Here is a 15,366-nt window from a genome sequence, read left to right on the forward strand (position 1 = left end):
TTTGAATATAGACACACACACACAGACACACACACACACACACACACACACATATATATATTAGATGCTTACAAGTCAAGTTAAGAATAGAAAATACTTACTTGTTGATACTTTGGATTCAATATGTTGTCCTCAGTATTCTATGCCATTGATATTCCGGTTTCAATATTCAGGGTGCACACTGTAGAAAAGAAATGTATGAATTGTTTTAGCGCCTCATCAGAGTTTGCTGTTATTTGGAACAAGGAAACCAGGGTTTGTAATAACCAATATTGGCAGGTATCCCCAAACCATATAACAGGTACTGCAAATTACTGAACGTGCAATAAGGAATCAGAATTGGACTCAGTATTACTGGGTACACATCTACATAGCAAGCTCTTTTCCTGTCTGATTTACACTTGTCAAGAGCAGATGGTCAATAGGATAAGTGACATTGCTGTGGTTCAGGTAGATGTTGGGTAGGTGTCCGGGACCAGAGGAGACATATGAGAGACAGGAGGAAACATTGTCTGCTCTCCCCATGGTGCTTGAGATCCATTTCATACTGTGGTTTTTCTGGATGTACATCTGCACCCTGTAATACTAGTGTATTGTTTCCATACCCAATACGTCTGGTTGCAGGAACACAAGACCAAACATAGTATTGCAGTGAAGTATGCCCCCAGGTGCTTCCACTCCAGGATACTTGTAAAAAGGCCCAAGTTCTGAGAAAAGCAAAAACATGTTGTCAAACCAGTTTGTTTCATAATTGGTGTGGAGGAACTACCATTTGTTGCATTAGAAAATGTACAAGCACCACAACTGCCACAGTGGATTTTTATACCTCTTGTTTCCCCAACGTGACGATTCTGTAGAAGAGCCCCAGATGTTTGCTACCTAACTCAGTAGTAGTGATTTTACTGACATCTTTGGACTGAAAGGCAGAGGGGCCCACCTGCATTCAAACGTATGGCCATGGTGTTAAACATTTAATTTAATACATTTAAAAAAAAGAAAAAAGAAAATAAATGTCACCACTCCTAATTCAGCAATATTAGGGGACGAGTTGGATTTTTTAGGGTTCACTCCCAGTCTGATCTTAACAACGAATAGAGAATGTGTTCGACTTTTGAGGAGTTGAATTTGCCACCCCCTACAATCTAATCAACTGTGGGGAAAGTTTTGGACATTGGCCATTTGAACAAAAGCAAAGTGAGTGGCAGTGTTGGATTTTGGAGGGGTCAGATTTATTATTCTTCCTCCTATATAGGCACCATTAAGGGAAGTACTCGATTTTGGTGGGGGGTGGGGGTAGAAAGCCTTTTATCTTCCCCTCCTCAGAGGAGAGTTACTTCAAACCCATACTGAAGTGATATCTGAGTATTTCCAAGATCAGAAGAGGGCAGACAGGAGTGTGGGAATGCTCACAATCTTACAGCATTCAAGGAAAACTATGCTTTGGAAAGACTCCTCTCTGCCACATGATTGAGAGTTTCACATGTGGACATGTCTGCTCTCATAATGGAAATCTCTGCCATCATTTTGGAAGGAATAAAAAGGTTAATTTGGTCATAAATACATGCTATGACCAAGTTAACCTTTGTGAATGTGCTCCATTATAAATAAACATAACTGTTACAATAAACCAATTTCCTGTCTTAGTTTTTACTATAGTTATTAGTGGGTAATCATCTTTAAGATTTGCCAGTGAATACAGTGAAGCACAGGCATCACTCTTCATAAGAGAACTAGTAAATAACTATCTTCTACATATAAATGAGGTTTCTCAAATTGAATGGAAAGTCATATCAGATTGATTCTTTGTTTTCTTCAATTGAATGCCTCTTAGATTCTAACAGAGATCACTTTTTGTTTTCAAGCTACTAGTGAAAAGTTGGCATCCTCGTTTGAGATGGAAATGTCCCAGACTGGCTTCAGTGCTCATTATTCCCAGGTAAATTACTAGCATGTAAAATATAATGTTAAAGCTTACATCAGAGTACATAGTGTATCGAAGCAGCCTCATACAATCACAACACATCATTATCTCAACAAAGAACCTAATATGGCACTGTTGTAATTACTAATTCAATGTTTCCACAATACAATACACTGGTCTAAGGTGCATCTTTCCTTGCCATATATTAGCATCTTTTGTCATATAAGTTGAAAGAAGTACTATAATGGGGTCTTGTCTGTTCACATTGTGCTGCAGCCAAAATCAGTTCAAAATGTTGTGGTATCAGAGATCAGGCATTGATATTTTAAAATGAAATCACTCAATTTCACAAAATCAGACTTTTGAACTAGAAAAGGGATAACAAATGAAAACAAAGAAGTGTAAAATGTATTGATTTCAATGTCAACAATAAGAAGGCACCCATACTGCCATTTCTTAAGGGTTTTGAAACCATTTCAAGATGGCAGCCATTGGGTAGGCATGCATAGTGGCCATCTTGGAATTTTTTTTCTTATACTTGAAAAAAATCCATTTGAAAATGGCTGTCATGCATAAGCATGCACAGGTGACAACTGTTGAGTATTATTAAAAGGCATAAGGAAAAACATTCTCACATGGCCAACATAGGAGCATGAGTGTGTGCTCATGAGGGCCATCTTGGAAAACTTTTTCGCAAGTTTTATAATAAAGTTGACTGCAGTGTGTGCAGAACCAGAGCTGTTTTTTCACATAAACAATTACTACCAAAACAAGCATTGGCAAAGGGAAGAATGGCGCCTATTCGTTTAATCCACACTTGTTTTTACAGCCCTGTCAATGTACATGTTTAAGACATGAAGAGACTTAATAAAGTACTTTTGCCAAACAGCATATTACAAATGTTCCTCCATTAGAAAACTTAATTTCTATAAATAAATATTTTACTTTTTCTCCCAGACTCGAAAGCATTTGTGCAGTTTTTAGTATAATGCTATTTGCATTACTTGTTTTTTTTCAAATAAATGTACACAATCACACAGTTTTATTAAATAAAAGGGGACACTAAGTGATTCAAATGCTATACCCTTGAGCCACAGTGTGGTATATGACTTTTACGCTTACTGAAAATACATATATTTTATCTAAAAAGGACTGGGTGATGCTTGGAGCTGTTGGTGCTTACGACTGGAACGGAACAGTAGTTATGCTTAAAGATGGCAGTTTTGAAATTCCAAGAAATGATACCTTTCGAACAAAGCCTTCCGAAAAGAATGAACCCCTTGCTTCTTACCTAGGTGAGTGAAAATATATGGTATGTGCTCTCTGTATTGCTTATTTGTACTGCAGCATCTCTCCCTTTGATTTAGAGACATGTACCTATTATTAAAATTTACCTGACAAAAGTCAATAGGATGTATGCTGACACAGGTGGGAGGGGATATCTGCCACACAGATAAGTGCCTAAAAATGTTACTGCATCTAAATCTTCTGCATGTTCAGTCAAAGGCCATGTGTTGTAGGGCATAGTGATCTTGATAGTGAAGTTTAAGCCCTGATGGCTGTCCACCACCAACTGACCCTCCCTTGTCTAATATAGAAGGCTGGTTATGGCCTGCGGCTGTGGTAAATCACCAACAAAAATAATCTTTCACCCTTCTGCTTTATTTACACTATCTTTCCCTCTCCCTTCGCCTTTTGTTTTGTCTGCTAATGGAGGTCTGGTATGTTCTCCACTCCCTCACTACAACTAGAATTGGCCAGTTCCTCCATAGCAAAGCCTGAGAGCTGCTGATAAAGCAGAATTAGACCAAATAAAGACAAAGGGCCTCATTACAACATTGGTGGGCGGCTACCGCCGACCGCCAAGCTGTAACCGCTGTGCGGCCGCCAATGCGGCCGCACTCCCGCGGTGCCCATTTGGACATTCCCGCTGGGTCGGCGGGGATGTGGGCCGCAACATGGGAGCCGGCTCCAAATGGAGCCGGCGGTGTTGCGGCCGTGCGACGGGTGCAGTTGCACCCGGCGCGCTTTTCACTGTCTGCACAGCAGACAGTGAATAGCCGCATGGGGCCCTGTCAGGGGGCCCCTGCACTGCCCCACGACTCCCCTTACCACCAGCCTTTTCCTGGCGGTTCAGACCACCAGAAAAAGGCTGGCGGCCGGGGACTGCCCTGGCGGATTACAACCGCCGGGGCCATTGTGGCGGAAAACCGCCGGCCCCGGCGGTGCGACTGTAGCGCTACCGCTGTGGTCAAAATACGCCGGGAGGCACCGCCAGCCTGCTGGCGGTGCTCCCGTCGTTTTGGCGCTGGCGTTGTAATACCTCCAGGGTCATAATGACCACCAATGACTCTCTTTCTTTGGTATCAATTACGGACTGTCACTATTATGCCATCAGTTTCTCCTTTTTACATATATTTCCTTTTGTGCAGGAATACATTCGCCACATTTGCTTCTGTCGCGTAGGCTCTCATTATCCTAATGAGACTACTGGATCCGGGCGGCAGAATCGCTTGTACTGTGGGTGACTGAGTCTGAACCCACCACAGGTGACACCTGTCAGCCTAATCCGGGCTTTGTTCCGGCTAACTAGCTGTGCCTCATCTCCACCCAAGAGCGGGGATGATGGAAAACCGATCACATGACACAATTGACTCCTCAGGGAAATCATGGTCACTCAGATCTCATCCGTTTCTCTCAGTTACATTAATCTCACATATGCAAGGACATGCAGAGGCAGAGTATAGTTCAATAAGGTTTTATTGATGTAACTGCATCTTAGATAATAAAGCATGTATTGCAATAACTAGGACAATGTAGCATGACAGGATTAAAATTGTGACAAAGAGAGTTAAACATAAAAATAACGCTATCATATTGTCACTAACATCGTTAAAGCTCCTACCTAGTCTATGTTAGAGCACAGCATGTTAAGCTCTAATTCTGCCCTTCAGATTCCCCTGGGAAGACATCATCCCTCATACCTGAGCAAGAGGCCTGTTGTCTACATAAGCAGCTGCAGCTAAGCACTCAGCAATCAGCAATCAGCAAACCCTCGTGGTCATCAGGCTGGAATCTCCCTCTAACGTACATGGGTCAAAGTAGTGTTTTAATAATAAAACAGCTGATGTTCCAAGAAAGGATCCCCACGTAAGAGTGTGTATGTTTCTGTGAACATTAGAGACAAAACATATCACTTTTGCCGGCAACCTACCTTACTGCAGCATTGAAAAAAGCACAGAGTGAAAAAATGTCTTGTTTAAGAACGCAGTGCTGGTCTAGGCAAAGAACAGCTAGATAGAGAAAATAAACCAAGACCGCTAATGAGGCTATTGTTAAAATAGTAAAACGAAGCTGAATAAGATATATATAGAGGCTAAAGTACACAGCAGCAGGCCTAGTATGCTAAAATAACGTGTATGAAGCTATAACTAAAATGGCTCCACAGCACTTCCACAGATACCACTAGACTTCCCAAAGGCTGCTGAGACACCACCCCAGATTCATGAACCATAGTGCATCCTTTAAGACCAGCGGCCAAATATTTTGCAAGTGAGCCAGGCCTGAGATCATACACTCAACCAGCTACTTCAGCCTTCCAAAGAAGTGAGGACCAGCATTTCCAAAGTAAAAACTCAGCTAGCATTAGGCCTGGACCATCACGTGTCAACAACATTGCATAGTAGATCACATGCCAGCGACCTTCTAAATGAAGAGTTTCCCATCTCATGTACAGTGGCAATAGAGGAAGTTGTTTTGAACTTTCAAACTCCCATGCTTGACAGCTCCAGAAGGACAAAAGTGGTAATCTACAAGTACCAGAAAGACTTGCGTGAAAGGAAACAGATAAACAACTAAAAAGCAGAGTCTCTTGGAAGCTCCTCAGTTTCTACACTAGCATTTATGATTGATAGTATAAAATGTTGACAATGGAATAAAGTTAAACACCAGGGGCTTTCAAAGAAAATGAGAGCCAAGCAAATTATCCAGAGTTTAACTATATAGACAAGAAGCACTCCTTATACCGTTCATATGAGATGATTTTGCATGTCATCTTCATTTTGCACCACTGCTGCTAATACTACTAGCTACCACTTACAAATGCCAACTAAATGTGCATTCTTTGCCCATTTCACTTCTCAACAGGTAGCACACAATAAAGAAATAAACTGCATTTGGTACCATAATAAGAGTACCATTAAATGCAGTTCACAGACTAAAAAGGCCCTTCATAGTCTTTCTTTACTTCCTTTGAACTCAAGAAGTATAACAGCAGTAGATTAGCAGCTTCCGATTCACAATAAAAAGTATTGGCATACATTCCCCCTCCCCATCTGCTTCCTGGCAGCATCTTCTTCTGCCCCAGCCTCTGCCCCCTTTTGCCCCCTTTCGCTTTCGACAAGCCACGTGGCTACAATGATTTCCCATGTTCCCTCAGGGGCCACACACTCTCTTCCCTCAACCTTTTCCTCAGCCTTTTTTAAATAGAGCCTGCTGCAAGGGAAGAGGCAGAATAAGAGGAGGGCACAAACGGGTCAAGTGGAACCAACCCGAACCACAAATGCTGACTAGCAGCCAGACCAAGGACCTGAAAAAACTAATAGTCAATCAATCCCAAAGATTACTCACAGCTGGTAAAAATAAGGTCCTGGAGAAGGGTTTAGGCTTTGTACTGACTCAAAGAGAGGATCTGTTTTTTTACTCAACTGCGAGCTGCACATTTTTTTCAGGAAAATTAGATTGCATGCATTTTTTCTGGACAGGCCAACCCCTGATCGACAAATAGACACATGAATGAGGAATCCCTCCAGATTCACTCCTACTGCTGGCACAATCTCTAATGAGATTCTTACATTCAAAGAGGCAGCCTTAAAAGATATCAAGAAATAAATTGGAATAGGGGAAGTAACATGTCATAGAGATGGGTAGAGGGGAGTAGAGGTCAGTGGCAAAGAGTGTCATAGAGAGGAGTGGGTTGAATAGGGTGGAGTGGATTGTAGTAGTGGGTGGATTGGACTGGAGTAGAGTGGGGTGGATTAGATTGGAGTAGAGTGGGCTGGATTGAGTCAAATGGGGTGGATTGGTGTGGGGTGGATTGAATTGGAGTGGGGTGGGGTAGATTGAAATGGGGTGAAGCAGATTAGATTGTGGTGGATTTGAGTGGTTTGGATTAGATTGGATTAGGATGGTTGGTTTGGATTGGAGTGATAGGGATGGGGTGAGTTGGATTGGAGTGGGGTGGATTAGATTGGACTCGAGTGGGGTGGATTACATTGGAGTTGGTGGGTTGAATTCACTGGATGGGAGTGGGGTGGATTGGACTGGAATGGTGTGGACTGGGTTGGAGTGGGTGGACTGGATTTGAGTGGGGTGGATTGGATCGGACTGGAGTGAGGTAGATTGGATTGGATTGGAGTGGGGTGGATTGGATTGGATTGGAGTAGAGTGGAGTGGATTGGATTGGAGTGGGGTGGACTGAGCTGAGATGGGATGGGGTGGAGTGGATTGGAGTGAGCATGGTGGATTAGAGTGGGGTTGTGTTGGAGTGCAGAGGGGTGGAGTGTGGTGGATTAGATTGAAGTCAGGTGGACTGAAATGGGGAGTTGGACTGGGGTGTGGTGTGGTGGGATGCAGTGGGATGGATTGGAGTGGCATGGATTGGATTGGCATGGGGTGTGTTAGATCGGATTGGGGTGGCTTGGATTGGGGTGGATTGCATTGCAGTGGGGTAAATTGCAGTGGGGTGGGATGGATGGATTGGATTGGAGTGGGGTAGATTGAACTGGGATGGGGTGGGGTTAGGTGGATTGTAGTGGTTTGGATTGTAGTGGACTGGATTGGATTGACATGGGGTGGACTGGATTGGGGTGGAGTTGATTGGAGTGGTTTGGAGTGGGGTAGACTGGATGGTTTGGATTGGATTGGAGTGTGGTGGATTGAACTGGGATGGGGTGGATTGGTGTGGATGAGGAGGGTGGATTGGAGTAGAGCGGGGTGGATTGGAGTAGAATGGGGTAGATAGGAGTGGGTGGATTAAAGTGGGGTGGAGTAGATTGAAATGGTCTGGTGGGATTGGGGTGGAGTGGAAGGGGTAGACTTGATTTGAGTGAGGTGGTGTGGATTGGAATGGGGTGCATTAAGAAGGCTTGGACGGAGGTGGGGTGGATTGGAGTAGAGGTGGGGTGGATTGGATTGGGGTGAGGTTGGGTGGATCGGACTGGAGTGGAGTGGAGTGGATTATGGTGGATTGGACTGGAGTGGGATGGACTGGATTGGAGTAGGTTGGATTGGAGTGGGGTGGGTTGAATTGTAGTGGGATGATTGTATAAAAGTGATGTGGTGTGGATTCAATTGGTGTGGGGTGGATTCAATGGAGTGGGCTGACTGGATGCGAGGGGGGTAGATTGAGGTGGTTTGGAGTGAGGAGGATTGGACTGGAATTGGGTGGATTAATGTGGGCTGGATTGGGCTGTGTGGGTGGATAAAAGTGGATTATATTGGTGTGATGGATTGGGGTGGTGTAGCTGGATTAAATTGGGTAGGTGGATTGGATTGGGGTGGGATGATTTGGAATGGAGTGGGGTTGGGTGGATTGGAGTAGATTGAGGTGGATTGACTGGAGTGGTTGGATAGGATTGGAGTGGCTTGGATTGGATTCGATCGCCTTTGATTGGATTGGTGTTGGGTGATTGGAGTGGTGTGGATTGGATTGGAGTGGCTTGGACTGGATTGGAGTGGGGTGGATTGGACTGGAGGGGGGTCAATTGGACTGGAGTGGATTGGGATAGGGTGGATTGGATTGGAGTGGGCTGGATTGGGGTGGATTTGGTTAGTGTGGGGTGGCTTGGATTGGTGTGGGATGGATTGTTGAGTAGTGCTAGATTGGAGTGGGGAATTGAGATGGAGTGGGTGGATTGATTAGAGTGGGGCGAATTGGAGTAGGGCAGATTGTTTTGGATTGCTGAGGGTTGATTAGGATTGGAGTGGAGTGGGTTGGAGTGGGGCAGATTGCTTGGGATTAATGTGGCGCAGATTTGAGTGGAGCAGATTGAAATGAATTGGTGTGGGATAGATTGGAGTTGTGCAAATTTCAGTGGGACAGACATTTTGGATTGGAGTGGGGGAGACGAGCATGGAACAGATTGTTTTGGACTGAAGTGTGGTAGAATGGAGTGGGGTGGATTAGATTAAAGCAGGGTAGATTGGATGGAAGTGTGGTAGATTGGATGGGCGTGGGATGGCCTGCAGTGGGGTGAATTGTGATGGAGTGCGGTGAATTGGGACAGAGGGGGTGGATTGGATTGAGGTGAGATGGATTGAATTGAAGTGGGGCATATTGTTTTGGATTAGAGTGAGGCAGACTGGAGTTGGGTGGATTGGAGTGGGACAGATAGTTTTGGATTGGAGTGGGGGACTCTGGAGTGGGGCAAATTTGAGTGGGGCTGATTGTTTTGGATAGGAGTGGGACAGATTGTTCTGGATTGGGGCAAACTGTAGTGGGGCACATTAGACTGTGGTGAGGTGGGAGGACTGGAGTGGGGTGGGGTGGGTTGGAGTGGATTGGATTGGGGTGAGTGGTTTGGATTGGAGTGGGGTGAATTGGTGTGGAGTGAGCGGTGGATTGTAGTTGGGCGGATTGAAGTGGGGTGGATTGGGGTGTACTGCACAATTATGTGTTCAAGCATCATTTCCCAAAATTATAAATGCAAAGTGAGAAAAGAAGACTTGTCATATTGAAAGAAAATTACCTATAAAAATTAAAAGTTTGGAATTTTATTTGTCCTGCTGGGCACATTTTTGCCCTTCCCAAGCTTTCTGTTTGCAGGGCATTAGAAGTTAAAAAGAAAAAAATAGTGCCTCACTCATGTCAGGAGCAGCGAGTGGGCACTGATTAAGTTGAATCAATCAGTGCTTGGTCCCTGCTTCACAGACAGGAAAATAAATGACGATAGGCCTGCAGTCATGAATTACAAGGCTTTAAAGAGTGCCACGCAAGGCAACTAATGGTAAACAACAGGTGGGCTCTTAAACCCTTTACTTCACACAGCAGTCTCACAAGAGAGACGCATGGGCTAGCGCATGCACTCACAGGCTCAACCCTAAAAAGGTGCCTCTGTTAAAAAAAATGTAATACTGCCACTACAGTTCCTGTTGGTTGCTCTGCCCACTATGCCCTTCTAGAAGTACACTGATGCATGATGCTCTCTCCCTTTGTCAGGAGTTCTTCTAGCCCCTCATGCAGTAGTGTTACAGTGGGTGCTTCAGCACTAATGAGGTCAAACACAAAACCAACAGCACTGACAATGAAGCCCTGGATTATCCGTGACAGTAGCCAGTAGAGGAAGATCCTCCTTCAGCACCAACCCACTCACACCTCTTCCGTCCATCTAGCTCCTTGGAACCTCACTGGACTGCTGTTTTCATATGCAGAACGAACGTTCACAAATAGATTCTTTGAAGTCAAGAGTCAATAGTGCTTGTGGTGAACTTTGGACATAAAGGATGTCTAGAGTGTCAGTTCAACTGTGGCGGTGTCTGTCTCAATCTATGATTAACTGATTTAGCAGTATATGTGGACAGCTTTCTTTGAAAATGGCTTTTAGCTAACTGCGATAAAGCTAAAGTTATGGGAAATACCAAAACCACACAGGGTTTCTCTCCCAGTGCTGAACTGTGATGGTCAGGTGTGGTTAACTGGTCTTATATGAGTACAAAATGAAACACAGAAACAATTTTTACATACCGCTTTCTTAAATTGACATTGCCGTGAAAATAAGCAGTTACGCTTCCCATGAGCAGTGTAGCGTATTTAGGCAGCATTGTGCAATATACGCAAAAATAGTAAAAAATACCAACATTTCCTAACATTACTAATACTTTACAGCTAATGCATATTATTGGGACATTTATGTTATTGCACTTTAACACAGGACAGGCGTTTTAGCCACTTCCAATGTTTGTGTACTAACTGAAGGTGCATCCACCGCAAATACTTGCCTTGAAAAAAGGTAAAGTTTGCCTAATTTCTATGTAATGCATTCAGTTATATTCTGTTTAGAAAGCACTGTTTAAACTTGACAGACACACACTAACCAGACAAACCCTGAGAAGAATTTTGTTCATTATTGTTGACCTTTATTTTAGTGATCTAATAATATTTAAGTAGGGAATGTGACGAGATTGCGGTGGGTCTATCAATCGCATAATAACATAATGTCATGCAAATGTAATTATGTGCATTGTAACATTACATTTTGTATATCTGCAAGCAGCGGACTAGCCTGTTTAATTGTATAATCATTTGACTAGCCTAGTTCAACAATTCTTTATGCCGATGACCTAAATACAACGGCAAATTCTGCATATGTTAGATATTCTATTTGTTTTATTGTCATTATTGGAGATATATTTAGCTAATAAAAGGATTGGCTACTTTTTTAAAAGTTTTATAGAGACAGATTTCTCTGCCTCACTAAGCCTATGAAATATATATAGAGGTTCTATGGTTGTTGTCGTTCATCATTCCTTGAATAAGCCAATGAATCTATTTGCCATTTGTGATTAGGGCACCATTAAAAAGGCACACCTGGTGCAGATGGGGGCAGTGTGCCCTATTACCATCAATGTGTTACCACCAGGGCAGCAGCAATTGGGTGCAGTGCATTAGTGAAAGCACCTGGCTTGCACTTTCTAAAGAAACAAAGATTCCCCTTGCAGGTGCAGACACAGAATAACTGACTGCATCCGCCTAAAGGATTAAATCTGGGAAGGGGTTCCGTGGGACCTCTTTATCCCCTCCAGATGGGTGCCTTCGGAGTGCTCTCAGATTGTGCACCACCACTTTGTGGAGCATAGGCCGGGCACCTCCTGGTGGCTTTTTTAGCTTTTGCCTGCACAGCACTTGCACTGTGCTTTACTGAAATCACTTGTGAAGCAACAAAAATCTTAAAAGGGGTTTAGAGCCTACCCATTATCTTTACTTCCTATTGGTTGGCTCTACTGTCACTTTTGTTTCCTTGCTTCCTATTGGTTGATGTCTCCTCCTCACCTCTGGCTTCCTCCTGGGCTTCAGTCTTCTTATCCTTGCCATGGAGCATGAACCACATACTGCTTCTTGGGGCCAGGGTCCTTTCCGTGGCTGCAGGCTCTTTCAGATACTATTTTTTAAAACTTTTTAGCAGTTCCCCAGTCAGCATCTCCGGCCATTACATTGCATCCTCTCCCCAGAGGAAAGGATCGCTTGCCACCCCAACCCCCATGCTGTTTGCTGCTTAAGGCATATTGCACAGCAGTACGGGCTGCTTTGCAACATGTTTTAAAGTAAATAAAAACAAAGCACTATGAAGTGGTCAATGCTGGCTGTGCCATAGCACTTTGGGGCATATTTAAGAAAAGTGGCGCTGCACAGAGTGCAGAGCCAATTTTCTTGCACCCTTTATCGCCCTCCCTACCCCACATGTGCGCCGTATTTAAAATACTACACGCCATGGCGCAGGGTCAGGGGCAATGGCATCATTTTTCATGATGCTATTGATGTACTCTGCAGGAGTAGCACCAAAATATTGGCGCTACTCCTGCAGTGTACATAGGAGCCCTTTATAAATAATGGAAGCCCACTTTTAGCGCCTGCTTTGAGAAGGCATTAAAAGTGCTGTCAAAAATCTATTAGATTTCCTTGTGCCATGTTTTCGGCCCCCCTAATGTGGGAACTCCCCCTTTGCATACATTATGCCTGGCACAGGCATAATGTAGCGCGAAGGGTTACAAAGTGGCGCAATGCGTGCATTGTACCACTTTGTAAATATGGCGCGAGGATTTTTGTTTCGTTGGGCCACACTAGTGTAAAAAAAAGGGCGCTACTGTGGTGCAAGATGGCGCTAGGGGCTTATAAATATGCCCCTTCCTTTTTATTTAATTTAAGCCTATGCTCAGCTATTTTGCTTTATTAATTGTTTTTAATGATGTTGCACAGCTGCTTGGACTGCTAGGCAACATTGCTCAAAGCAAACCAAAAAAGCCCTCTGATTCAGTCAACACTGGCTGAGCTGTACCTCTTGTCTTTATTTACATTGAGTCATGTTGCACAGAAGCTTGTGTTGTTGTGCAACATCTTTAAAAAACATTGACAGCACCAGTAGGTCTCTCATACATGAAACCAAATGGCTTTGCCAGTGCTTGTTGCCTTTGCACCGTCCATAATAGACCGAGGGTGCAGAGAGAAAGTGTTTACCTCATTGTTAAGAGGCCACATCCCCATGCAAATGAGGGAATACCCTCTTAAAATAGCATTGGTGCTATATCTGCAGTAGCACTATCATTATTACAGAACGGACCCACACAAGAGTCTGCAACCTCTCCTGCAATTCATTAGTGTACAAGGGTGCTGAAAGTGAGTGCACACGCGCTTTGCTCCCCCAGGATACTGTTAGGATGCTGCTCCTCGTGTCTTTCCATTCAGCAATTACAATGGTTCAGCAGCGAGATGCTTGGGTAATTTTAAGCGTCTTCCAACAAGGTGGCATTTTTGTCTGCCTCATTTGCTAGGCAACACAAACACCGTCTGTTCGTGTGTCACAGCCATCTTAGATGGAAAGCTGAGACTCTATGGAAGCTAGTATAAACGAATCAAAAATATTGCCCTCCTGAAGGTGAGCAAAAGGTGTTCCCGAAATGCATTCCGGATTGGGGAAAATTATTTTTTGCGGTGAATTAGTTCTTAATTTAGCTTGAGGAATTTTTAAATCAATTAAATACATTTAGAACATTTTGTTTTAACAAAGTAATTGATTAATGTCTACAAAAGTGGCGCATGTGATTTAAACTATAAATTGGAAACGGAAAAATCAATTTCACACATTTCAGGTAGTGGAAGCAAGTCCTGAAGATTTACGTAATTTGCGAAGATTTTGAAATTAGATTGTTTTAGCACACTGGTCAATGGGACGCACCCCCAGCTGCACACACGAAATGGATACATTTTGGAAACTTTTACTAAACTAAGAATTAAGTAAACTGACATTTCGTTGGAATAAACAGAGTGCTGAACGGATACTTTTGTATTCAATAGTGATCGAAAAAATGCACAGCCATTTCCTGAGGGTTGCTTAGCCTTGGCCAAATATACACAATATAAAAACAACTGAATTGTAACATTTAAATGGAAAAGGAAGAAAAACTACATGTTAAATATTATTTCTGACAGGCGTCTTTTAACTTCCTGAGAATTCAAACTGTTTATCTGTTAAACTGTTTATCTAAGTTCATCAGATCTACACAGAAGGCATTGAGGTACTTCCCCAATAATTGTTGGATTATTCACCAGGTAGTGGTTGACCATAACTGTCCTCCTTCATGATGTATGAAGTTTTATCAATGAGCATTTACAATTAAAATTCTGGCTTTAAGTAGAGTTGGCGAATTTCTGACAGGCTAGAGCCTCTGAAAAGACAAAACAGTCAGCCAGTCGGTCACTTTTCAAGAGTGACTCAACCAGGCACAGGACAGAAGGACTTATCTCTGGAGCACGTCTTTGTAGTCCAGTACGACTGTGGAAAAGGAGTCACTTGTGAGGACCGTGGGTTGTCACAACAGAAAGGATGAATATGTGGTGCTTGACCTACCTCATATGCACTTAAAGGTTAGGTTATGTGCTTCTCAGCAAACGATGTGTGGACAATGGCACACAAAACAGTAGAAATTAGAAGCACCAGCAGAAAAACGAGGCTGGGTGAGGGAGTAAACCAGAACTTCTGTGTCACACTAGGCTTTTTCTCTGCAGCAACAATAAGCGTGGGTCAGGTTCAAAACTCACAGCAATCAGTATTTTCAAGCCAGGTAAATCAAAGTAAGCATAATAAATAATTTAATGTGGTGTTTGGCAACAGCGTTTGTGAAGACTTTGCTTGCTCGCTCTAGTTTACACCAAGTTGCCAGGCATATTTTTAGCTCCTGCCCATAAAGTGCATATGCCGTCCTTGCAAGTCTGTTGTCCATACAAAAAATGTATTAAAAAAGGACTTATACCCTATCCGTTACTTACAGTTGCTTGGCTTCATTGTTGCCCTCATTTACTTGCTCCTCATTGGTAAGCATGTTCAAGTGTTACTTCCTCTTTATTTGTTCGTCCCGTCAGTGGAGCATGGACCAAGTACAGATTGATGTCTTTATTGGTGTCCTTCCACTGCTCACACTAGGATTATGGCACTGTTTTTTGTTCTTTCGATGTTGATTCTGTTAGCGCGTCAGACCTTAATAAGTAAACTTGCAAGGGGGTGCGAATAGGTTGATGAACCATTTGCCTCGTAATTAAGAAGTTCTTACCATAGCTCCAGTACATAATCAATATCAACACACAATAATTAGCAATCATTAGTGTTAGAAATGGGGTCTTTGGTTGGCAGTCAGGTTACCCCCTGTCCAAGCAAGGACCCTCACTCTAGTCAGGG

The 15,366-nt window shown here is 43.3% G+C and overlaps 1 protein-coding gene across 1 annotated transcript in view; it reads left to right on the forward strand.

Annotated features, from left to right (window-relative positions):
* ITGA1 (integrin subunit alpha 1) overlaps positions 1–15,366 on the forward strand; it is a 795,992-nt gene that overhangs the window by 547,563 nt on the left and 233,063 nt on the right. Inside the window, exons 10-11 of the mRNA XM_069221693.1 lie at positions 1,863–1,936; positions 3,072–3,216. Coding sequence (XP_069077794.1) covers positions 1,863–1,936; positions 3,072–3,216 — 219 coding nt within the window. The remainder of the gene's footprint in view (positions 1–1,862; positions 1,937–3,071; positions 3,217–15,366) is intronic.

This window comes from Pleurodeles waltl, chromosome 1_1 (genome assembly GCF_031143425.1).
Source record: "Pleurodeles waltl isolate 20211129_DDA chromosome 1_1, aPleWal1.hap1.20221129, whole genome shotgun sequence".
Classification (NCBI taxonomy): Eukaryota; Metazoa; Chordata; class Amphibia; order Caudata; family Salamandridae; genus Pleurodeles; species Pleurodeles waltl.